This window comes from Mustelus asterias, chromosome 1 (assembly GCF_964213995.1).
Source record: "Mustelus asterias chromosome 1, sMusAst1.hap1.1, whole genome shotgun sequence".
Classification (NCBI taxonomy): Eukaryota; Metazoa; Chordata; class Chondrichthyes; order Carcharhiniformes; family Triakidae; genus Mustelus; species Mustelus asterias.
Window position 1 is genome coordinate 108,240,594 of NC_135801.1, and position 26,439 is coordinate 108,267,032.

General features: G+C 39.9%; 1 protein-coding gene across 7 annotated transcripts in view; it reads right to left on the reverse strand.

Annotated features, from left to right (window-relative positions):
- The window catches only part of atp8a1 (ATPase phospholipid transporting 8A1), a 369,658-nt gene that overhangs the window by 65,813 nt on the left and 277,406 nt on the right, over positions 1-26,439 (reverse strand). For all 7 annotated transcript variants that reach the window (XM_078216784.1, XM_078216762.1, XM_078216795.1 and 4 more), the window contains 4 exons: positions 23,772-23,955; positions 21,215-21,325; positions 7,697-7,771; positions 6,176-6,298 (listed from right to left, as the gene is read on the reverse strand). In XM_078216784.1, the coding sequence (XP_078072910.1) occupies positions 6,176-6,298; positions 7,697-7,771; positions 21,215-21,325; positions 23,772-23,955 (493 nt within the window). The remainder of the gene's footprint in view (positions 1-6,175; positions 6,299-7,696; positions 7,772-21,214; positions 21,326-23,771; positions 23,956-26,439) is intronic.

Here is a 26,439-nt window from a genome sequence, read left to right on the forward strand (position 1 = left end):
TGGCAAGTAACATTCGCGCCACACAAGTGCCAGACAATAACCATCTCCAACAAGAGAGAATCTAATTATCACCCCTTGACTTTCAATGGCATTACCTTGCTGAATTCCCCACTATCAACATTCTGGGACTTACCACTGACCAGAAATTGAACTGGACTAACCACATAAATACGGTGGCTACAAACAATAAAGTCAGAGGCTGCGAATTCAGTGGTGACTCACCAAAGCCCGTCCACCGTCTACTATGCATAAGTCAGGAGTCTGATGGAATATTCTCCACTTGCTTGGATGAGTGCAGCTTCAACAACACTGAAGAAGCTTGACATCATCCAGGACAAAGGAGCCCATTTGAATGGCACATCACACACCATCTTAAACACTCACTCCCTCTACCAACAATGCACAGTGGCAGCAGTGTGTATAATACACAAGGTGCATAGCAGCAACTCATCAGGTTCCTTCAACGGCACCTTCCAATCCACGCCCTTTACCCCTGACAGTAAGGGCAATTTAGCACGGCCAATCAACGTAACCTGCACATTTTTGGACTTTAATGGTGAGATTTGTGCTCCTGCTATACCACTCAAACCTCTTTGGCCTGAAGCAACGAGGTCTCATTTCTGCAGATAGGATACTTTATTAAGAGATTTTTGAAAAGTATTTTCTTACTTTTTTTTCCTCCATCTTAATCCAATCTTTCATTCTCACTCCTTGGCCTGTAGTGGTGGGAGGGACACATAAGAAGGTAGAGGACTGGTAAAATGTCAGGGAGCCAATTTGGAAGGGTTCCCTGATACATTCTTGCAGCCAAACCATCTTACCAGCAGTGGAAAGGTACTGACCGGAGGTGAGCAGCCAATTAAGCTATTGTAAGGGTTCAATTGACAGCCATCTTCCCAGGCTGCTGGCATCACCACGTGAGGATGCTGTTTCCCAGGGAAACATTGCATTTAGAGACTCTATGGCCAAAGGATGAGCGCCCCCCCCCCCCACCATTTCACAAATGCTGGTCCTGCAATGGTTTCCCTCCTGATCACTGGGGCTTTCCTGTCTGGCCCTGGCACAAGAACAAATTTTTAACCTTCTCTGCCAGTGCACCTTTTCTTTCTACTTGCACTCTCAGCAGTGGCAACCTCTTTTGGCGGTGCTGCCCAAGGCTGCAGAGTTGCTGACCTTCAGATTTTACAGGTGGTGTGGAGAACCTGCCCACCATCCTTAACTGAATGGTGGGCTCTCCCAGCAGCCTCTGAGCTGGATGCTGTATTCCCACTGTCTGCCCATGTGGTCTGGAGAAATGTTTAGTCCAATGTTTGGGCTTACCCTGTGTTGGGAAAATTCCAGTCGTTATTTCTGAACCTACTTTGGTCAATTCAACCAACATATTCTCTCTGTCATTCCTCTGTTACTTTTCACATCCTTAAATTTGATTGGTCAGGAATAGACTCTTGGTCCAGTCATTTATCAAGGTCCAAGATGCTCTTGTGACCTTGAACTTTTAGTAACATGCTGCAAAATATGTCGAACTAAAGGGCGAGGGAAAAGTCTAACAGAGATCACCATGAAATGCCACACAGTAGCAAATTCTAGGTCTTTGTTTGGGTGGTAGCACATGGTCAGTTTTAAAGCTAATCTCCATTTTTCCAATTTCTATTATACCACCTGCATAGTCACCTTAAAGATATAAAATAAGCTCCCCAATAACAATATCTATTTATATATTGCTTTTAATGTAATGAAACTTCCCAAGGCAATTCACAGCAGCTTTATAAAACTAATTACGACACTGAGCCATATTATAGAGATATTTTCAGATGACCAAAAATTTGGTCAAAAGGGTTGGTGTTAAGATGCATCTTAAAGTGAGGTAGAGAAGTGTAGCAAGGGAATTCCAGAGCCCTGGGGCCTAGGCAACTGAAGGCATGGCCACCAATGGTGGAGCATTACAATAAGAAATGCACAAGAGGCCACAATTAGAAGAGCGCAGATAACTCACGAGGGTTATGGGGCAAGAGGAGATCACAGAGACAAGGGGAGGCAAGCTAAGGATGCATTTGAAAATAAAGATGAGTGTTTTAAAATTAAGATGTTGCTTGACCGGGAGCCAATGCTGGTCAATGAACACAGACGTGATAAGGAACAGAATTTGCTGCAAGTTAAGACAGGGGCAGCAGAATTTTAGATGACCAAATCCATCCATTTGTCCAGTCTTTTGCAGTATGCAAATTGGAAAGGCTGATTCTTTTGTCCTGCTCATATTTGCGGAGACAGAATCAACTGTAATGGGCACAGCTGACCCCTCGGTTATCAATATTTTCTAATGGCTTATGCATCTTTTTTGATTTTGAGAAGTTCAATGGAGATTATAATCAGTTTCAATATATTCTCTGAACCTCAGATTCAGTAGTGAGAATAACTGGTCAACTGCTTTGTTAACCTTTTGTGAAATAGAACATCTGCTACCATAATAGCTAGTAGTGTGACAGTAAATTCTGTTCAGATATCAGTGACGGATGAAAACGCTGTTATACCAGTTGCCACAGTGTCTCGACTACCACATTGAGCAGCATTGAAGTAACTGATATAACTGGAAGCAGAATAAAAACCTACCAATTACCAATGGGAATGTAGCAATAAACTAATACTTTTCTTGTGTTACGTGATAACTTCTGCATCAATACTCAGCTCACAACAGCCACAAGCAACATTGCAAGATAATGACTGAGGGCCCAAGATCGTCATTTCTTTTGACCGGAATGGCAAAGACTGTCAGACATAATCAGCCCAAACTGACTAGAAAAGTACAAGACTCTATAGTGATGTTAAATCATGATGTCAGTCAGATTTGTGAGGGCCTCTGGACTTTTGAATTAGTTGAATAGTCAGCAGATTGATATGAATTGCAAATTACTGGCTGTCTGGATTACTGAAACCTTATTCTGTGATGAGCCTTCAACAAATAAATGATTAATTCTAGTCAGATGAAATCTATTTATTGGATCAGATAAAGTACAAGGTAGTAATATAAAAGTATGAAAACCAAGTTTAAGCACGCACATCTGGGTAAATCAGATATATACCAATTCCTTTGGAATGTTAAGTATTTTTTTCAATGTCAGTCTGTGGGGAGTATTGAATTTTTGTAATTGCACAAATTACAGGATCACGTGTTCAGGCAATCTCAGAAAAAACATTTTAGTTGTATTAATACTTTAAAAATATTGCAAATTGGTAATTTCTTTCACAATAAAAAGTCAGAAATGAGCTGTGAAATATTGTGCTAAGAAGTATTTGTCAGGAATGCAACAGACATCAAAACTTGTGCAGTAATTTGTTCGCAGGGCCACTACTCTTTGGTACTTCCAGAAGTTGAGACATCAGCAAACCAATATTTTCTATTTTATTAATGTTGCAGACAGAGGAGGCATTAAAAATGGTCAACAACATAAAGTTAAGTATGAAACACTTGACAGTGCTGTGGGAAATTGAAGGTGAGAGGGGAGGTGGCAAGGGTGAAGGAATCATCTTATTCAATTTTGATTTGTTAAATACAATCTGGACCATTTAATTTACCATGTTCCAGTCATACCATATGTACTTAGAAAAATAGTAATGTAATATTCTCTGTGTCTGCGTGGGTTTCCTCCGCTTGCCCTGGTTTCATCCCACATTCCGAAATGACGTGCTGGTTAGGTGCATTGGCCATGCTAAATTCTTCCTCATGTACCCAAACAGGCGCCGGAGTGTGGCGACTAGGGGACTTTCACAGTAACTTCATTGCAGTGTTAATGTAAGCCTACTTGTGACACTAATAAACTTCAAACTTTAAAGGGCCAGTCATTTAAAATGGAGGCATGTAGAAGTTTCTTCTCACAGAGGGTGGTGAATCTGGAGGCTGGATCATTAGAAGTATTTAAAGTGGAGGTGGGTAAATAATTGATATTCAAGAAATAGAGGGCTATAGGGAAATGGCACAAAAAAGGAGTTGAGGCAGTCATACATCAGCCAGGATTGTACTGAATGGCAGGGCAGGCCTGAAAGGTCTACGCCTGCTTCTATTTCTTCTGTTCTTTTAAATTACACACATGCGGTTAAACCAGACTCTCACTGGTGTCTTGTAGTTCAGAATCTGACCATGGAGGCGACTGACTATATTTTCATAACATTCCTGCACAGTTTAGGGTGGGGGCAGAATGGAGGTAAGTTTGTCTTTGATGTTTCCTTGTGATGCACGTTAAATGTTTGTAAAAATGTTCATAATCACTTCAATATTTTCCATGTAAATAGGAAGCAATTTGTCAGAAGTTATTTGATTATAAGCTACCTTTGTGATGAAGGGGAAATACATCTCAATAGTAGTCAAATGTTTTTTGATGATGTTCCTGTGAAGCACCATGGCATGTTTTTCCACATTAAAGATGCAACATGAATGCAAGTTGTTGCTCGTAGTGAGTCCAACTTTAACTACAGTTTCTACTTTACGAAAAATGATTTTTAAGGGTGGGAAAGGAAAAGTGAGTTGCCAAACAACCATTGAATGCATTCTGTATATGTCAGGCTTGATGTTAGAACTTTCTACCATTACGATGTTAGATGGCAAAACCAGTGATGAATACTGAACAGCTGTTAAATCTCCTGCTGCCCTCTCGAAAGTGCCAATGGCTTTGGATGGATGAGCACCTTGTCAATGTCATCAGAAGGCACAATATGATGGTCTTGCAAACATTGCAAGTTTAATTGTACAACAAAGTAAAGAAATAAAGTTCATGCGGTAATCATTTCTGTCTCCATAACTTACATTGGTCTAGTATCTAAACACACTGATTTCACCAAAATTAAAATCTATGAGTACATTTTTGAGCACTGTATACAAGAAAAACATTAAAGTCCAATTCTATTTGCCACACCACCATTCTTTTTTGGGAGGGTGGATTTTCTGTCTACTGAAACAAAGACAATTAAGAAAACATATCAATACATTTAAGTTTAAGAAATGATAAAATATTTGATTGTCGAAATACGTTGAGACAAAAGTGCAACATTCTAAGGATTTAAAGTTACTTCACAAAATAAATAATATTTTCCTTGTGAAAGCAAAAACATTTTTCACAATTCCACATTAATCAATGATGGTGTAAGTTCCCTCCCCCTTACAAATTTAATGGCAGTTCATATTGTCCTCTCCTGACCTCTCCACAGGGGTCAGTAATCCTTTTCCACACAACATTACAAATACATGAGGCCCGTAGACATCTCAACCAGAAGGACTAATCACTCCTGCTTGTAGGAGACAGCTTTATTAATAGCAAACAAAAGCAACAGCTTTTCTTCATCACATCAGGGGAAAAGAAAATCAGTTTTTTTCTTACAGAACAGGAAAGTAAAAATTTGACATTATTTCTCAGCAACTACTTTCAGAGTGAACAAGTTTAAAAGTAATCAAGGAATTCATTTTAAAGGTTAGATTAAAATTTTCTGCTAAAGGTTTCTTTGCATAACCAGATCTTGTACAATCTGGTTCAACTCAATTGATTGCTGCAAGTGTCTCAAGAGATAGCTGAAAAACATTAGAAAAATTAACAATTCTGAGGAGTCAGAAGAATTTGGAGTGTTCCTCCTAGCTCTGTGACAATGCTGCAGGCTGCTGCTGGCCGAGGCTCAGCACTTCTCTCACAGATTGCCTTCTCTCCCAGGACCTGTGCCTCAGGTTGGCTAGCTGGATTTCAACAAGTCTTGACAGGCAATCCGTACTGCCCGAGCAGGGTACGCAAGTCTCTATTTTAATTCAAATGAGACCTGATGCTAAATTCTATTTGGGTTTCAAGATCATGAGTGCATGCTCGGACCACCCTGGTAATTTTGTATCAGAAACTAGCCCAGGTTGAATTTCCCAATCACATTCCTTTAAGAATGAATTTTGGACTCATCTAACTACTGCTTCTTGATATTTCATGCCTTTTATCCTATCCTGCCTTTTTCCCTATGCCAACTTTGATGTCTTTTCTTTCCACCTCAGCTCTAACACATGGAAGTCAACTTGTCAAAGATTTTTTCATCAAGTTAGTGCCCCTTTAAGAAGAATGGGAGAGGTGACTGTGTTATTTTCTAAAAACAGATTATGTAGGTAGTATTAAAAATAATAGAACATAGAATTTTAGAGTAACAATAAATTAGTTACCTTTGTGTTGAAGTTCAGTGCGTTCTGTGACGTCTTGTAGAGTTCTGGATATTTCAACATGTTTTCCTTCCGACACGATCTCTCAAATATTCCCAAAGTGAGGGGAGGCAAAGCTGTGAAAATCTGACACACACGCAAGTAAGCTGCGTTTCTTCCTTTCCAACAGCAGCATTAAAATGGTGCCGCAAAATATCAATATTGATAGGATAACAATTGCTGAACATCACACCCTAACTGTGTGCCATTGGTGCAGGAGATAGCCATCCATTTATATGCAAATGTTGGCTCTATTCTCTCTCCACAGATGCTGTCAGACCTGCTGAGATAGCCACCCATGTTATGTACGTATTATGCATTATAATCAGTACATATTCTAATAGTAACTGAACAGGTCTGAAGTACTTAAGATTTACTAACCATGTCAACTTGAAATGTTCATTGCAATCAACATAAATAAATATACTGTGTTACTTTTTCTGATTGAGCTCTGTGAACACTGATAAGAGCTGCCCATCAGAGGTGCTCTATTTTGCAACCCTGTAAACCCCTGTGCCAGTAAGGTACACCTAACTGCACGTGGAAATGTTTTAAAATCGCACGTTTGGAAATGATCAAAGTAAACATCAGAACTTGTGATTTTAGTTGATCTTTAGTGGAAACTCAAAAACAACATAGTTTGAGTCATGGAATCTGAAGCTATGTATTGCATTACAATCCTCAACATTTTGGGGACTATTCTATTTCTGCTTGGAGTGGACATGATTTTGTGTCACCGTATGGGCACCTCATCTTAACTGTGTTTGTGATGGACATGGATCAAAATACTTTATTTTATGAAGATATTCTACCACGAACATTAACGGCGAATACTGCATCAGAAAGGCACCAATTTGACAGCAGAGTTGTGAAACTCATCAATAGGTTCGAAAACCTTGCTCTGTTTAGATTGGATACCCTGCCAGGGATGTTTCGAATCCTTAATCTGATTTGCCCGTGTGAAGCTCTCTCTGGCAAACACTAGTTATATTTAACTGTTACACTGACTCCCCTCTACTGACTAGGTGGCATATTGCCTTCAGCATCAGCAGCAGCCAGTCCTTACAAGTAACTGAGCTTCCACAGCAATTCTTCATGGCTATGAGTTCCAAAACTAACCTAGTAGTGGGCATCAACCAGGCACCATCTATTCCTGAATCGGGGTCTTCCAGTAAAACAACATGTGAGCAAAATTTACAGATATGGAGACTTTGGCAAGCAGCAGCAACAGAGAATACGCATCAATGTAAGCAGTAAGTGACATGAATCCTTAATATGGTTAGGGAGTTAAAGATGGTGACAGAAACAGGTGAAAGCTTATATCAAGGAACAGAACTGGTAAGTTATTGTTGGATGGTGATGGGACTGGGACTGCACTCTTCTGCCATCATAAGCAGCATGTTGACATAAGCAAGTTTGGGGTCTATAGACAGTAACTGTATATTAACAACTTGAACTGTATACCCAAATAATATATACACTTACCACATTATAGAGACCAATGCACCACCGTTCAAAGAGAATTTGCCCCGAGAAACCATTCACAAAAGCAAACCAGATCTGCAGATGAAATAAAATCATGTCAGGAATGAATTCTCTATTCTGAAACAAACAAGTATCTTTTACAAAAATGCTAACATTTAAAAATGCCCTTTTGGTACTTTGTTTCTAATCATAAAGATTTTACAGAACTGAACCAAGTGAGCAGATCTGTGTTAACACTTTGCCAGAGCAATCCAAATCAAACCCTACTTCCTTGCCATCTCGCCTGTTCTTTTCATTGCTATCTGGACTTCTTTAAAGTTTTATTTATTAGTGTGACAAATAGGCTCAGATGAAGAAAGCAATGGAGTTAATGTGAAGATCCCCTAGTCACCACACTCCGGCGCCCATTCGGGTACATTGAGGGAGAATTTAGCGTGGCCAGTGCACCTTACCAGCACATCTTTCGGACCGTGGGAGAAAACCTGAGAACTCGGAGGAAACCCATGCAGACACGGGGAGAACATGCAGAGTCCACACAGAATCCCAAGATGGAAATCGAACCTCGGTCCCTGGCACTGAGAGGCAGTAGTGCTAATCACTGTGCCACCATGCCAGACTTGAATCCACCCCAGACACTGGACAAAATCTGACCAAAAAATGGTAAAGTGTTGGTTCCAGCAATGCCAGCAAAGCCCAGCTGCACTGAGATTGGGATGCCATCTTTAAAGGGCACCCTGATCAGATCAAAAAGTAACCCCCCCCCACCATGGAGGGCATGGTTTCGCAGGAATGGGAGAAGTTCCACCAGCAGTGTCTTCATAAGAGCCTTCAAATTTGGTGGTCAGAAAGATGAGACAACAGCAACATCCTCTCCCAAGCCAACTTGCCCAGCACTAAAGCACTAATCACTCAGACCCCGCTCGACTGGGCTGGTCATGTCATTTGTATGCCTGACACAAGGCTCACGAAGCAATGGCTTTGCTCAGAAGTGGTTGCAGCAGATGTAACTCAGGAGATATTAGAGAGTCGCCAAAGCATCCCTGAAGAGGTGAAACATCCCTTTGTCTCATGGGAGTCCCTAGTTGTGACTGACTGAAATGCAGAAGGATCATTCAAAAGGCACCAAACACATTTTTCAGGAACATGCAGGTGCAAAGTTGAGGCAGAGGAGAGAGTTCACAAGCCTCCAGAAACCCATCTGTCCAACTCTTAAGGCACCACCTGCCCTGAATGTGACAGTTTGCAGATCACAAATTGAACTGATCAGTCATCGCAGAACCCATCGAACCAGTGCGGAAGCAAGTCACCCTTGATCTCCAGCAATTCCCTTCAGAAGAAGTTAGTTTCAATTCTCAATCCAGAATTCTAGCACACAAATACAGTCTGTATTGTCAGAGGCATTGCCTTTAGATTTAATATTAATCTTTCTGATGTGAAGGTTCAGCTGAATTTTAAGGATCCAACCGAACTATTAAAGAGGAGCAGAGTATTCTCCCAGAATCTTGGTCTTCTGCCACTAATTGCAAACACAGTTTACAATTTAGATTAATCTAATTGATTCTTTAAAGATCTTGCAGTGCTCAAATGGAAGCTGTATTTGCCTACACACAAGAATCTAGGAACATAAGAAATAGGAGTGCATATGGGTCACACAGCCCTTTGAGCCTGCCATGCCATTCAATAAGATGATGGTTAATCTTTGACTTCAACTCAACTTTCCCACAGATATTCAATTCCTATCAATCTCAATCTTGAATATACACAATGATTGAGCATCCACAGCTTTTTGGGATAGAGAATTCCAAAGATTCACAACCCTCTTGACTAAAGAAATTTCTCTTCATCTCAGTCCTAAATGGCTGACCCATTATCCTAATTGATGCCCCTTAGTTCTGGACTCTTCAAACTGGGGAAACAGCCTCAGCATCTAGTAATTGGCTGAAATTCTGAAAATAAAGGATACTTGCAAGACTGATGTCGGGAGCTACCTTATAATAATGAATTTGATGCTGCTATATTATTTACCACTTCTATGAAATTTGTACTTCTTTCAAGGTAACATAAGTACTCTAATTGAATATGCAGTCATGTTATTCTACCAAAGTATCATGTACTATTTAGTGTGCTTATTTATTGCTCCCTGTAATTTTGCTATTAAAAGCCTGCAAGGAATACAACATATGCTTTGCCTTTTAGCATTTCATACAGAGTTGCTGACAAAAATGAAACATAGGCAGTACAATCAAATTAAATTCCATCCCAGGTGACTCCCACAGCACATCATTAGTTCACACTGTCAGACAACTTATTTGTATGTTTTTGTTTTACAGAGGTCACAAAGAATTAATGTTTTGCCAGTAGCTGCGATGAGGTATTACTTTACTAAGTATCTGCTTGGTGGGGATAGTGACAAGTAAAAAGGACAAGTTATTAAAAACAGATTTCATATTTACTGAGACTGAATAAACAGCAACTCACAAAACTCTAGTTTCAATAATTGGTCTACTGCAAATGGGTGGCTGATAAATGACTAATTCTATATAGGCTAGGCACCCCATGAGAAGGCACATGGCCATTTACCTGACTCAAAGCTATATCAACATGGCCAACAGATATGAAAGTCTAGCAACTTAATCTCAGCACCAAGAGCAATATTGATTAGTAATCAGAGTTCAAATTCTACCATTGCAGTTTGACAATTTGAATTTCATTTAAAAATAATCAGAAAACAAAAAAGCTAGCATCAATAAACCTGATCATGAAATTGCCTGTTTGCTGTGAAACTGGTTCACCAATATCCCTGGAGGAAAGGAAACTTGATGTGGAGATGCCGGCGTTGGACTGGGGTAAAATCATAGAAACCCTACAGTGCAGAAGGAGGCCATTTGGCCCATCGAGTCTGCACCGACCACAATCCCACCCAGGCCCTACCCCGACATATTTACCTGCTAATCCCTCTAACCTACGCATCTCAGGGGCAATTTTTTTTTAACCTGGCCAATCAACCTAACCCGCACATCTTTGGACTTGTCATCCTTATCAGATCTGGCTTATTTGTGACTCCAGTGTCACATTAATGTGGCTGACTCTTAAATACCTGCTGAAAGGGCTGAACAAATCACTCACTACACCACTACCCAGTGGTTTAAGAAGGCAACCCTTGGCCTTTTGGCTAAGATCAAGCATCAGATCAAGCCCAACATGGGGTGCAATGAATTATCTTGTCAGCTTGGATTTTGTTTTTCTCTCTTGTGGGGGCGTTGACTTGGATTCAGTTGGATTTTGAACTTGGCCTTTGGAGCAAGCAAGGAATGGATTTGGGTCTGCCTGGTCCATTGCCTTTGAAACTTTAAAGATGAAGTAAAATCCTTAAAAAAAAACCTACCATCTGTTTTGCATGGCATAAGGATGGGAAATAAGTGCCATCCTTGTCAACAACACCCACATCCTGAGAATGCATTAATGAAATGCAGCCCAATCAAAATAACAATACCATTCATCAGTCTCATGAACTAATAAACCAGGCAAACACCACAGCCCAGATTTTGAGGTCAGATGCGAAGCAAGGGCATTTGCCGCTGACCTTGAAGAAAACTGCCCACAATGATTTAGCAATCTGTGTGGTGGGATTTCCCTTTTCACAACTGCAGTTTAAATCTGTCGCCAAGTCAAGGGAATTTCTTGGCACACTGCAGTGTTTGCAGCAGGCAGGTAAACTTCAAATAGAAATATTCACACTGCAAATCAGAAAGTGGAAAGCAATTAAAAATCCTTCACTTTTCATTTAAATTTTCAGCTAGCAACATAAATGTATGACTGAATTAAGATAAAAGCTTAAAAAAAACTTTTTAAAGAAAAAAATGCTCCTTAAAGTATATGGAAATGTTATCATTGTGGAAAAAGTTGACATTCCACAAATATAAAATTAGCTTTTCAGGACAAGGATATTTAGCATTATTTATATAGTTCCTACAGCATTAGAGAAACCGGGTGTAAACATTTTCACAAGATCACAGCATGAAAATGGAAGTTCTTGCCAATTCATAAATTCAAGAGACATAGGAATCTGTGGGAAACACCATGGAGGAACACTGACAGCAACATTTGGATTTCCATGTTATTCTGCACATGGCGGAACTCCTGGTCAATTTCATAGAGCAATGACAGCGAAGGCTGAAAGTTCCACTGTCAGTGTCACAAAAAAATCCAGGCGTTTGACTTTCTGCACAGAATGGAAAATAGGGATGATAACTTGGGCAGCACGGTGGCTCAGTGGTTGGCATTGCTACCTCGCAGCACCAGGGACCCGGATTCAATTCCAGCCTCAGGTCATTGACTGTGTGGAGTTTACACGTTCTCCTGTGTCTGCGTGGGTTTCCTCCGGGCACTTTGGTTTCCTCCCACAGTGTCAGGGGGACTAGAAGGGTAAATACGTGGGGTTACAGAGATTGGCCCTGGGTGGGATTGTTGTCAGTGCAGGCTCAATGGGCCAAATGGCCTCCTTCTGCACTTTAGGGATTCTATGAACTGAGAAACCATTATAATTAAAAACTTTAAGCAAACATATTCTGGTAAAAATTAAAATCAGAATTATACATGGTACTATTAACTTGACATCTGACCACCTTTATAGATGAAAACTCACTTAAATGTTGCAAGATTCAGGAAGTCCTACAAAAATCTAATCATATTATCCACCCTTTCTACAAGGTTTTATTTTAGCACAGAAATTGGACGGTTCATTTTGATTCCAAACCACAGCAATTGCTGGAAAGTATTTCAATCAATCTATTTATACAATAGTTCCACACATACAGCAAGCTTTTCTTTAGCAAGTATCACATTGACAAATTAGATGTATGCTAGATGATTCCCCTTCCCTCCAACACAGCAGTTATGAGTAAAGAACTACTGTGCAGCCAGATCAATACTGAGGTATATTTAATCTATTTCATGGGTATATTGTCATATGTCACATGAAAAATGTTTTAAGCTGAAGTTCTGACATAAATATAAAAAATAATTTAACAGTTGTTATGGTAGTCAAATGTAAAATTACATCAATTCATTCAGCCCAAGAAAAAGATTTTCAGTGAATGTTAGCATACTTTGTCCAAATACTGGACAGTGGTAGAAAGATTCTTCACAATGGCCAATTGTTACACCTGAATATGAATAGGAATAGACCATTCAGTTCCTTGAGCTGGTTCCATATACAATTAAATCATGACTGATCTGTACCTCAACTCCATCCCCCACTTCTCTCCATATTGCTGAGAACTATTACCGATCAAGAATTGATCAATCCCAGTCTTGAAATGTTCCCAGCATCCCCCTTTTGGGGAAAGAGAGTTTCGGATTTCCTTTATTTTTTTTGTGGAAAAAGCCCTTTCTGATTTCATTCCTGAAATGACCTTGCTCTAATGTTATGTCAGCTTGTTCTGAATTTCCCTCTATCAGTGACATTAGTATATTTGTATCTACCACATCAAATGTCTTCCACCAATTGTAAACACCTTGGTGACATTACTCTGTAACCTTCTAAACACAGAGGAATACAAACCAGGTTTAGACAGCCTTTATATTTTCATAATGTAACCCTTTGAGCACTCGTATCAATCTGGTAATTCTGTGTTATAACCTTCCTGAAACTTGGCTTAAAAAGACTTCAGATGGGACCTGACCAAAGTCTGTCAGACTGAACTATCATTTCCTCACTTTAGTATTTCAATTCTTTTGAGATAAAGGCCAACATTCTATTAGCCTTTTTGATTGGTCTTGTTCCTGGCTTTGAGTGACTGTGTATATGGACAGTGTTTTGTTCCTCCACGGGTCCTAGCCTCTTACCACTAAAACATTCCAGTTTGTCTTTCTCAGATCTGAACTGAATGACCTCACACTTCCCCACATTGAACTCCATCTGCCATACGTTTGCTCACTCACTCGGTCTGTCTATGCCCTTTTGTAACTTCCTCCACTCATCTGTATGACTTATGGTGCATCCTAACTTAGAGCAATTTTCAACTTGGATAGACAGTTTTCTACTCCTTCACCCACTTGTTTAATATATCTGATGAAAAGATGAGGCGCCAGCTCCATACCCTGAGATTGAAGAAAAAAATTAACAAGCTCTTGGGCTGAAGCAAATGCCTTCTGGAAGTCCACAAAAACAATATCCATAGCCTCTCCCCTAACTACCATGTTAGTGACTGCTTTCAAAAAAATGATTAGTCACACATCACCCATCCTTCAGAAATCTGTGCTAACCTCTGATCAGTTCATACAGTTCATAGTGTTCAGTCAGTCCTGTCTCCAATGATAGATTTCATTAGCTTTTCTATAATTCTTAAGGAACAGTTCTTTATTCATTTCCTTTTAACCCAGTCTTGTCCTTGTATGTACATGGGACAGTTCTTTGAGGTTAGATCGACTATTTATGTAATATCTTTGAGAGTTAGTGCTTCATATAATTTACTAAGTGATATAGAGTTGAATATTTTATGGTTGTTATTTTAACAGTGATTCGCTGGTACTGGGCACAATATAATACAAATCTCAATACGATGCACAGCTGCAGTACGACCTTCTATCATGCTTAGCAATGAGAACAAACCAAGTACAACACAGCAAATCAAGTCTACCATAGGCAGAGCTTCTGCTTACCAAAAACATTCTCAGGAGCTGAACTCCTCACCTACTACTAATTCTCAGGAGTCTGGCATACATCTTATGGGGCCAATTTAGTTCTAATTGGTCAACATGTCATTTTGATTTCACTGCACAAGGATTCCCCATGCAGTTTTTGTCTTTTACTTCAGTCTCATTACTTTTGAAGTATAGTCACAACTGTCAAGAGGATAAATGTGTAGCTTTGTCCCCAGATGGCAAATAAGATGAATGGCAAGTTGATAGGCTGCTTTTCACAAAATAACAAATAGCAATTTCTAAGTAACTTTGCATACAAGTACAAAATGTAGCACTGGTAGGAAAATAACTATTTCACTCATTGTACAATGTTAAAGCTCTCTTATAGTCTAGGGTAACAGTAGACTAATTAGCAGACCAAATCTCACAACATGTTGATGATTTGCTGAAAAATACTGGTAAGAATGAGATGAAATATGATTTTTATATCATATTTCAGCCCGTGTGGAGTCCACAAATTCTAGGAATGTTTGACATCTTGTACACATTAGACACACATCTCATCCAAAGACAACACGTCTGACAATATAGTACTCACTAAAGTGTCAGTTTAGATTATTTTACTATTAAAAAGCCTTGTAGTGCAAGGGTGTACAAGAACTTCATTTTAAGTTTGAAGCAGATTTTGAAGACACCACAGAACTTTATTTCTCCCTTTACTTGCAGAAGTTAAGAGTTAATGGCAAATTCCCGAACATTAAAACTGAAGATGTCCTTGGAGCTTCACTCACTCTGCCACTGTAACCCCCGTTTGCTAAAGTAATTTCTATACCAAACAGATAAAAATATACTTGAGGTTTATTTCCCTAACATTCAAATTTCAATGTTTATATGAAAATTAAATGGAAGGTGGAATCCTGATTATGCATTATGGCACTGGGGAAATTCACCAAGTAAAACTACATAGTATAAAATGTTCCTGCACATATAAATTTGATTTATTGTCACATGTATTAGCAGACAGTGAAAAGTGTTGTTTCTTGCACGCTATACAGACAAAGCATACTGTTCATAGAGAAGGAAACGAGACAGTGCAGAATGTAGTGTTACAGTCATAGCTAGGGTGTAGGAAAAGATCAACTTAATGCAAGGTAAATCCATTCAAAAGTCTGACAGCAGCAGGGAAGAAGCTGCTCTTGAGTCAGTTTGTATGAACTCAGATTTTCGTATCTTTTTCCCGATGGAAGAAGGTGGGAGAGAGAATGTCTGGGATGCGTAGGGTCCTTAATTATGCTGGCTGCTTTGCCGAGGCTGCAGGAAGTGTAGACAGAGTCAATGGATGGGAGGCTGGTTTGCGTGATGGATTGGGCTACATTCACGACCTTTTGTAGTTCCTTGCAGTCTTGGGCAGAGCAGGAGCCATACCAAGCTGAGATACAACCAGAAAGAATCCTTTCTATGGTGCATCTGTAAAAGCTGGCGAGAGGTGCAGCTGACATGCCAAATTTCCTTAGTCTTCTGAGAAAGTGGAGGCGTTGGTGGGCTTTCTTAACTATAGTATCGGCATGGGGGGACCAGGACAGTTTGTTGGTGATCTGGACACCTAAAAACTTGAAGCTCTCAACCCTTTCTACTTCGTCCCTGTTGATGTAGACAGGGGCATGTTCTCCTTTACGTTTCCTGAAGTCAATGACAATCTCCTTCGTTAATGGCAAAAGAGCCCCTGTGACTTAATGTAGGAGAATCACTAGGAGATTGTTTTTAGAATGTGTGTTATGGAAACATGTATGTGTGTAACATATATTAAATATATAATATATTATGTGCATACATACAAATGTACATGTACAGACATATACTGGAAGATTGTTTACATGATCTTTGCGTCATCATTCTTTCTCCAGCTCAAACATAATAAATAAAAGTTGAAAAAAAGCCAGAAAAAGGATCAATAAGGGCAGAAGCTTCAATAATAGAATCTGGAACAGTGCATATAAAGAAGTAAATCACAGTTACAGGTTTTGGATAAAAGGCCAGGCTTCATGCTAAAAATGTCATCAAATATAAAAAAATAATATCAAGGCAAGTTTAAGAAAGTTATTTTGAAAAACTTAATTTGTGTATATATTAAAAATATTGGCTGGAATTCTCCAGCTGTTCACCGCTGCTGCAAGCAAGGATGGAGAATTTGGCACTGAGCCAAATCTCCATTCACTGGTGCAGGGCTAGAGAATCGCGGAGGCACGAACAGCCGCAGAATTCCGGCCATTGACAACGAAAATTCAGAGTGCTTCCAGATCTCAATCAGTTCAAAAGGACCAGGAATTGGGGCACCAGTTTTCATAGCCTTTGTTTGGCTGGAGCTGATTCCAACTGAAAGATATCAGGATCAAGAGGCATGACTGGGGGAAGCAAACGCACAGGCTGGAAAGATCCTCATCCTTGGGCTGGAAATGGGTTGGTGTGCCCATATCTCCAGAGAAAGTTAGTGCATGGCCCAGAATATGTGTAGGGCACCAGCGATGGAATCTGGCCTGGACACACAAGTCATTTGAAGAAAATTGAACAATACTTTCACAACCTTGTTCAAGGAGCAACAAGTAAGATGTTTGGAGAAACAGAAAACATTAAAAGTTCATCTCGCTGGTATTCGACCACCTTGGCAATTGCATGATACAACCCTGACACTGTTGACTAAACTTTGCAATCAATCTGCAATGACTCTACCACAGACCGAGACGTGAGGTGAAGAAACTCTCAGAGGTGGAGCGCCTTGGGAATCACAAGTATAGTTTCACCTACTGGTCCCAACCATGCTACACTTACCACACATCCTGTCACAAATTACTTCCATAGTTTATCCCAAAGTCTAATGTGTTTGAAATAAGTCTAATTTGCGTTTGAATGAATCAATACTAACCTCTTGTACTATGGCTAAAGGAATGCATACCATAGATTGACCACTCATTTACTGAAATAATGGGCTCCAATTTTAACCGATTCAAACCCTCCACCCTCCTTCTCCCCCAAACAAGCCATTGCAGGATCAGCGAGTCACTCTTCTTCCAGGGGCCCTTGGCTCTTTTGAAACCCAGATACGAAGAATCATTACTGGTGCAGGCACGTACTATACATTTAAATATGGGAGTGTTCCCCTGGACCTGCAAATTCCTGCAAGGTCAGCGCTGGAGGTTCTCAGTGGGCCTAACTGGCACTAATGCTCATTTGCTGTTCTTGTTGATTTTCAGGTCTCATACTTATAAGCAATAAGGTTAATGAAAATAGTGAAGGAAAAGATTAACATGCAAAATATCTTTCAAACTAAATGATTTGATTCATCCAGTTTTTTTTTAAATGAAGAATTCATAATTTTCCACATTTCAAGCTCTGATTGATTAGTCTTTGATTTAGAATGTGTAATGAATCACTGTATTGGATGTGAAATGCTTTCTTTTACTGCAAGATAAGGCTTATATACACCATCATAATGATTTGATAATTGTTGTTGAGACATTAAGTATAAACTCAGTTGAATACCATTGAATAAAACAGAGTGTTTCAAAAGTCTGTACCATGCCAAATTTCCTGAATCTCACTTCTTTCACAAGTATTACTGCTTGACCAGTTAGCTAAAACAAAGTTAAAAAGGCATTATGAAAGTATTCACAACTGTTTTTAGCAAGCTCCTCAGTAATTATTTTCAATTAGTTGAAATACCGTTTGTATTAAGGACGTTATATGTTTATAGAATGTGCAGAATGTAACTTCACATAGTTAGCTTCCTGAAGAAAATCTGACAGGCTTCACAAAATGAATGTAAAACTTTCCAAGAGCTACCATGTCACGGCAGCTCTGTAACACTCCACGGTTCATTAAATCTGATTATAGAAGCATGAATCGCTACAAATTCCCCATTTACCAATTTGTAACCCAGCTGGCCTCCAGATGAACAGTTCCTGCTCACAAATCAACCTTACTTTATTGCTTGAGTGAACGTGCAAACAATATTTGAAAAACAAATGTCTATAGCTAAAGATATAAAAAAGAGACTAGTGTAACAATTTGCCTCGTTTTATTTAAATATATTTAATAGTGAATCGTGAAGTGAAATTATTGAGACATGGCTTAAGAGATAGTTATCAACAGATCCCTTCTCACAATCTGCTCGACATGTGTGAAGACATGAATGGCAGAGGCAGATGGAATTTGTTTACAGCACTTGGAGGGGGTGGACACATTTTAAAGAACTTCAAATTAATGCCATTCTAAAAAAAATTGACAAAAGCATTTTCTGTAGATATTTTCTATTTTTAAAATTTTATTATGATTTCCTAACACACTCTCATCATCCCAGTACTCTTTTTGATGCCATTTTGGAATTGACTGCTTAACAATATGCAATGACAACCCAAAGGCGGTTTGCACATTAAGCTTCTGCCCTTTCCTCGAGGGAACTAACTGCAGGTGCATTAACCAGATTACTGATGCCCTCTTCACCAATGCATCACCTTCCCATTGACTACAACAGTTACTCAGAGGCAGGAGAACAGTTGGGGGGTTTGTAGCAGTGACTGACCTCTAAATATAGGGAGCCACTGATTGCAGAAGTTGCTATTCGGGCAAACCAGTACCAGATAGCGTTAGAGAAACCATCAATGTACAGCTAGTGGCTGATCATAGGCACAGAATTATGTAAATTTCTACTAAGTTCCCAGGCATGCTACATTTATCCTGAGACATATTACCATTTGTTCAGTATTTTAGCCTCCCAAGATGGCTTCTGGGGGAATAAGGGATACCCGCTACAGATTTAGCTCATGATAATATTCTAACAACTAATAACACCCAAACAGCACCATTAAAATTGAAGCCATGGAATCATCAGGATTATAACTCAATGCAGCATGTAAATTTGTAGGTGTGCGCATAATATATTATATATATTTAATATATGTTACACATATTCTAAAAATAATCTCCTAGTGATTCTCCTATGTTAAGTCACAGGGGCTCTTTTGCCATTAACGAAGGAGATTGTCATTGACTTCAGGACGCGTAGTGGAGGACGTGCCCGTCTACATCAACGGGGACAAAGTAGAAAGGATCGAGAGCTTCAAGTTTTTGGGTGTCCAGATCACCAACAACCTATCCTGGTCCCTCCATGCTGACATTATAGTTAAGAAAACCCACCAATGCCTCAGTCTTCTCAGAAGACTAAGGAACTTTGGCAAGTCAGCTACGACTCTCACCAACTTTTACAGATGCACCATAGAAAGCATTCTTCCTGGTTGTATCACAGTTTGGTATGGTTCCTGTTCTGCCCAGGACTGCAAGGGGCTACAAAAGGTTGTGAATGTAGCCCAATCCATTATGCAAACCAGCCTCCCATCCACTGACTCTACACTTCCCGCTGCCTCGGCAAAGCAGCCAGCATAATTAAGGACCCCACACACCCCGGACATTCTCTCTTCCACCTTCTTCCGTCGGGAAAAAGTTACAAAATTGAGATCACGTACCAACTGACTCAAGAACAGCTTCTTCCCTGCTGCTGTCAGACTTTTGAATGCATTTACCCAGCATTAAGTTGATCTTTTTCTACACCCTAGCTATGACTGTAACACTACATTCTGCACTCTCTTGTTTCCTTCTCTATGAACAGTATGTTTTGTCTGTATAGAAACAAGAACAATACTTTTCGCTGTATGTTGATACATGCGACAATAATAAATCAAATCAAATATATACTTCACAACCTTGCCTTAGGATGCCCATCTTTGGAAGACACAGAGCAGGTGAGGGGAAAGAGGAAGAAAGGGTCATCACAATGTCTTGCAGCCAAAGATGTTCGAGATCAGCATTTTCTATAACCTGCTTGGACAGTTCCTATATCAAACTCCTATATGAAATGACACTGGAAACTAAACTGCTAGCAATTGTGCACAACAGCAGAGTGGGCTGTCCAATTGCACAGACAAACTGGGGGGCGGGGCAGTGTTTAGCCCACCCATGATATTCTAACAAGGCTTGGTGTTCAAAATGGCCCAGGCATTTTACTCAGCTGTCCATACGTGATTCTTGCCTGTCCCAAACATGCTCCTAAATTAGGGGCTCCAAGTTCTGTGTAGTCAACTGTGCATACAAGAAGACTACTGACCTGAGATGTCACAAGATTCAATCAACTCATGGATTATTTTTCTTTAATCGTGCTCCCTTTCATATGCTCTCATTTCACTCCTATTAGCGTTGAGTTGGAACAGTAGGCAAACAGAACTTAAGACTACTCCATAGTTCTGTTCTCAAAGCTTCTTTGTACGTTCTTAAAGGGAAGGCATTTCCTGCCACCAGGTGGCAAGCAGGTTTGAACAGTGGCCTTGACTAGAACTAAAATAGCTATATGGTAGTGGGAAGGAAGCACCTCGGCACGTAGCCTCTGAGTACCATGTGTACCAATCATCTTTTTCGGGGTTACTTTAGAACCATCTACTATTATCCAATTTAACTGAGTGTTTGTCGGGGTTTTGCTAAATGCATGATGATAAATTAAATTTGACATTTTATCCTTTTACGTGGGAGAGGTTGTGGGTTAAGAAACATTAAGGAAATTAAAATGCTCAGAACGATGCAGAATATGCAAGACAATAAATCAGAAAGCTGGTGGGCATTGCATGGCTGAGAATTCCTAGTCACCATCAGCAAAAGTACCAATAATATGTGGCAGATTTTAATGTTCCAGCAATACTGAGAATAGCTGAGCAAGAGCTCTCTGCAGCACTAAGTGATTTTCCTGGTTGTAATTTTAGATGGGAGGGGTAGAGAGTGAGAACAATTGGCAATAAAAGGAATGAGCGTCTGGAGATAACTCTCGTAGCTTACCTCAATAATGTACAAGACTATGTTCTTGTAAAAGCAGTAGAGGATACACTTTGCTACGCGATTATAGTTCCAGGCTCCATGAACTAGTAGCAAGTTCTTCAGATACTTGAACTAGAAACAATATAAGGATTATGATTGCCCATTGCACAATAATGATCTTCTTTAAAATAAATCCAATTGAAACATCACACATGGTTTTCATTTCTATAACTCATCAAAATATGCAAAACATAACTGCCAATGCAGTAATGCATAATATATGGAGACATCTAGAAATTACCAATATTACATTATGCTACATTAGCTTAATAGTTATTTTCTTGGATTAGTCTATATTTCCTCATAAGTTTCAGAATCTGAATTAATTTTTTTTAAAATCTGCAAATAAAAAACTGATATCAGTGACCACGCCATGAAATCTTTCGATCGTCTTAAAACCCAACAAGTTTTGTTATTTCCATCAGCACATTTGTATCCACTGTTCCTCCAGTGTTATATTTGCATGGTAGCTCACTGTCAACTTTATTCTTGCCTCCTGCTGTTGACCTTAAATTTCCTCTTACTGCATCCAACCTGCCAGACTGTTTCCAATTTTAAAGTGAATGTCTGAGACAGAATTGAAAGAGGAGGAAAACTTTTGGCCCAGTCCTGTTAGCCACTGTTCTGCTTTTTCAGTTTGTATATTTAAATGGAAACTCTTATTCCAAACTTCAGTCCAAACTTTCCAGGCTCATTTATAATTAGAGATGGCCCAGTCACACAGATACAAAGAGAAAAGCAAGGAGAACCAGGGTTGAACTTCGGAGGGTGGATTACCAGAAAAAAGAAATCACAATTCTGAAAAAGCTGAAGGGAGCAAATGCTGATGGGAGTGAACTGAACTGATATGGTGTGGCTGGATTTGTTGAAATTGAAGGAAGGTAGCAGGAAGAAAACCGTAGGAAGGATATGATCTGTGAAAAATATAATTAAAAAAGGACAAACATTTCTCCTCTTCTGTCTGCACTATACTTACACACTTCTCAAATATAAAAAACTGCTTTAAAAAAATTATTTGATTTTGGGATATGCCCGTCGTTGCCAAGGCCAGCATTTATTGCCCACCCCTAAATGCCTTGATAAGGTGATGGTGAGCTGCCTGCTTGAACAGTGCAGTCCATATAAGGTAGGTACACCCACAGTGCTGTTAGGCAGGGAGCTCCAGGATTGTGACCCACTGATGAAGTAGTAATAGTTCCAAGTCAAGGTGAGTGAGTGAACTTGCAGATGGTGGCATTACCATGTGTCTTTTGCCGTTGTCCTTCTAGATAGTAGCAGTTGCAGGTTTGGAAGGTGCTGTCGAAGGAGCCTGGGTGAGTTACTGCATGCATTGTGTAGATAATACACGCTATTACAACTGTGTGCCTGTAGTGGACGGAATGAGTGTTTAAGGTGGTTATGGTGTGAAAGAAATGGGCTGCTTTGTATTGGATGATGCAGAGTTTGAGTGCTGGAGCTGCACACAATCCAGGCAAATGGAGAATGTTCCATCAGACCTCTGACTTGTGTCTCATAGATGATGGACAGGATTTGGTGAGTCGGGCACGAATTACTCACTGCAGAATTCCAGCTTCTGATCTGCTCTTGCAGCCAAAGCATTTATATGGTCAGCAATGGTAATGCCGTTGAATGTCAAGGGGCGATGGTTAGATTCTTTCTTGTTGCCTGCCACCTCAGTTATGTCCTGTTATCACCTCAAGTCTAAATGTGTTCAGGTCTTGCTGAATGCAGGTACAGACTGCTTCAGTGTCGGAAGGATTGTGAATGGCACTCAAACCAATGTAATCAGCAGCAAACATCCTCAGTTCTGATGTTATGTTGGAGGGAAGGTCATGGATGAAACAGCTTAAGATGGTTGGACTTAGGACACCACCCTGAAGATTTCCTGCAGTGATGCATTTGCACTGAAAAGACTAGATCAAAAAATACAACCATATTTTTGTGCTAGATATGATGCCAACCATTGAAGACCTTTTCACTCAATTATCATTGACTTCAATTTTTCAAGGACTCTGCTGCCATGTGTTCAAATGCTGCCTTGACGTCAATGGCAATCAACCTCAGCACAAGTTCACAAATTTTGAAGAGAGTTTGCTCAATGTTTCAAATAAAACTGCCAGATCATGATAATTATCACCAAATATCCTGGTATATATTACTGGAGATGCTTTTCAAAAGTCCAACTCTTGTGTTTGAACTATTTTAGAAAATATTAATAAATTGACAGTAAATTGAAATATGAACACAAGCTACATATTCTTGGAGTTTAATGTTGGATTTTATGATGATGATGAACAGTATGGATGACAATCATAGCAGTTAAAATGTTTTTAGGTTAATGAGGCAAAACAATAAAAGGACCATTTGGTTTAATAAGATCACTCTTAACAACTGTGTTTAATTGAAATCAGCTGTACTTTGTAATGCCAGTGACATTGAAATATATCAAATTAAATCTACACATTGAGGGTTATTAAAGTTTACTCATATGTCAAATGATTATTTTATATTCTGTTACCTGTGCTATGGAATAGTCAGATGAATTTGCTGCCTGTAGTCCCTCATTTCCACTTATTCCAACACCAACATGCGCCGTCTGGATCATTCCCACATCATTTGCTCCGTCACCTATTGCTAATGTTATAACTTTCACCTGTTTCTTCACCATATCAACAATTTCTGACTTCTGAAGAGGAGAAACTCTGAATAAAGTAAAAAGGAAGATAAATCAGAGTGAAACAGAACCTCAGTAGGCTAGAAGAATGGCTATTCCTTTATTTTCATATATTTTAATAGTAAAAGTCTTTCCCATGGTATGTTTAGTTTGTACTTTTGTGTAGTACTTCTGTATCTCCTTAATCATAGGCACATTTCTTCTGCCACATCTAATTGAGACTTTATTACCACTGTCTATTAGACCCTTATCCTGGTTTCCCCATCTAGTTTACAAAATCTGCAGCAAGCCACAGGAAAGTAAACTAAAGCAAAGTAAAAACAATTCAACAGCTTCACATAGAGTATAAATGCTTACTATTGTAAATAATGATCATCGCAGTTAGAAGAATTTACACTTTCTGCCTCATTAACGGGCAGGAAGTCGCTGCCTGCTTCGTGAAAATCAGGATGGGCAGGCGTGAGTTTGTATATATGTGTGTGGTGGTGGGGGGGGGGGGGGGGGGGGGGGGGGGTTGGGGGGTTGGGGGGGCGGGGGAGCTGTAAGTTCAGATGGGGTTGATTTAAACTCTCCTCCACTGCCAGGAGTGGGGTTCAAACCTTCCATCTCAGTGGCAGGAATATTACCATGAAGGCAAAGGCTTGTTCAGAAGGTTAGGATAAATAAACAGATTGAACTCACATAGAAGCAATTTCACATAAAAATTAGCCTGTTTACAGTCTTAACTTACCTGAGACATCAATATGTCACAGTCTAATTTAATATTCCTTTGCACTGGCACCTTATTAATGTTGGATATTTATTCAGCCAATTTCTAAATAATTTCGATAGTGTGCCTTATACACTGTTAACATTTTAACTTAGATGTTCTGCTGAAGTTATGTTGGCTTTCTAGGGTGTGTATGTTTTGTGGATTGGGAGTAACTGATTACCGAAACAGTCTCCCATATGGGAAACTTATAAAGAAGGCAAATGCACATGGGACACTGAGCAATTTGATAAAGTGGATTCAAAATTGGCTCAGTTGTAGCAGGCAGAGGGTGATGACAGAAGGCAGCTTTAGTGACTGGAAGCCAGTGTCCAGTGGCGCACCACAGGGATCTGTGTTGGGTCCCCTATCATTCGTCATTTATATAAACAACATAGCTGACTATGTGGGGGGTAGGATTAGTAAGTTTGTGAATGACACAAAGATTAGCCAGGTGGTTAACAATGAGGCTGTGTGTCTTGGGCTGCAAGAAGATATAAATGAGATGGTCAAATGGGCAGATAAGTGGCAGATGGAATTTAACCCTGAAAAGTGTGAGGTGATACACTTTGGAAGGAGTAATTTGACAAGGAAGTATTCAATGAACAGCATGGCATTAGGAAGTTCTGTGGAACAAAGGGACCTTGGCATGTTTGCCCATAGGTCTCTGAAGGAAGAAGTCCTTTCGGGAAGGAAATTCTGCTGTCCTTATCTGGTCTGGATCCCAGACCCAAGCATTGTGGTTGACTCCTAAATGCCCTAAATGGCAATTAGGGATGGGCAATAAATGCTGGCCTAGGTAGTGACACCCACATACCATGAACAAATAAAGAAAAAAAAATGAGCCAATTTACAAAAACGCTACATTTCTCAACTACAAGCTCATTTCCCCAATTTTTTGGTCAAACACTGTTAAAACACAAGCTGCTAGAAGTATCCAAATCATCAACACAAACACCAAGAATAAATGTAAAAACTGTTATCAAATTAGGGTGGCACGGTAGCACAGTGGTTAGCACTGCTGCTTCACAGCTCCAGGGTCCCGGGTTCGATTCCCGGCTCGGGTCACTGTCTGTGTGGAGTTTGCACATTCTCCTAGTGTCTGCGTGGGTTTCCTCCGAGTGCTCCGGTTTCCTCCCACAGTCCAAAGATGTGCGGGTTAGGTTGATTGGCCAGGTTAAAAATTGCCCCTTAGAGTCCTGGGATGCGTAGGTTAGAGGGATTAGCGGGTAAATATGTGGGGATAGGGCCTGGGTGGGATTGTGGTCGGTGCAGACTCGATGGGCCGAATGGCCTCCTTCTGCACTGTAGGGTTTCTATGAATTTCTATGAAAATTAGACTCACTGACCCCACCTACAGACTTCACAAAATTCTAACTTACTGATAAGATGCAAAAGTGGTTCAATGTGCATGTCTGAGACTCGTTCTTTGTTGTATTTAGTAAGACATTTCTGTACGTAACACGTAATACCTGTGCATTTACACCGGTATCTCAATCTCAATGTCAAGTGATCTTATCAAAAGCTCAAAATGGGTCTCTATCTCAAGATCTTTGTTTATCCTTCCCTACATGACCCCAAAGACTCAGATGCTGGCCAGACTGTGCAATTCAGTTGTTTTATAAAGTTCATAGGAAAGGACACAACTATCTCCAAGAGAAAGCTAAGAGCCAAATATTGCAGCTGTTGGAATCTGAAACGAAAACAGAAAGTGCTGGAAAATCTCAGCAGGTCTGGCAGCATCTGGGAGAGAGAATAGAGCCA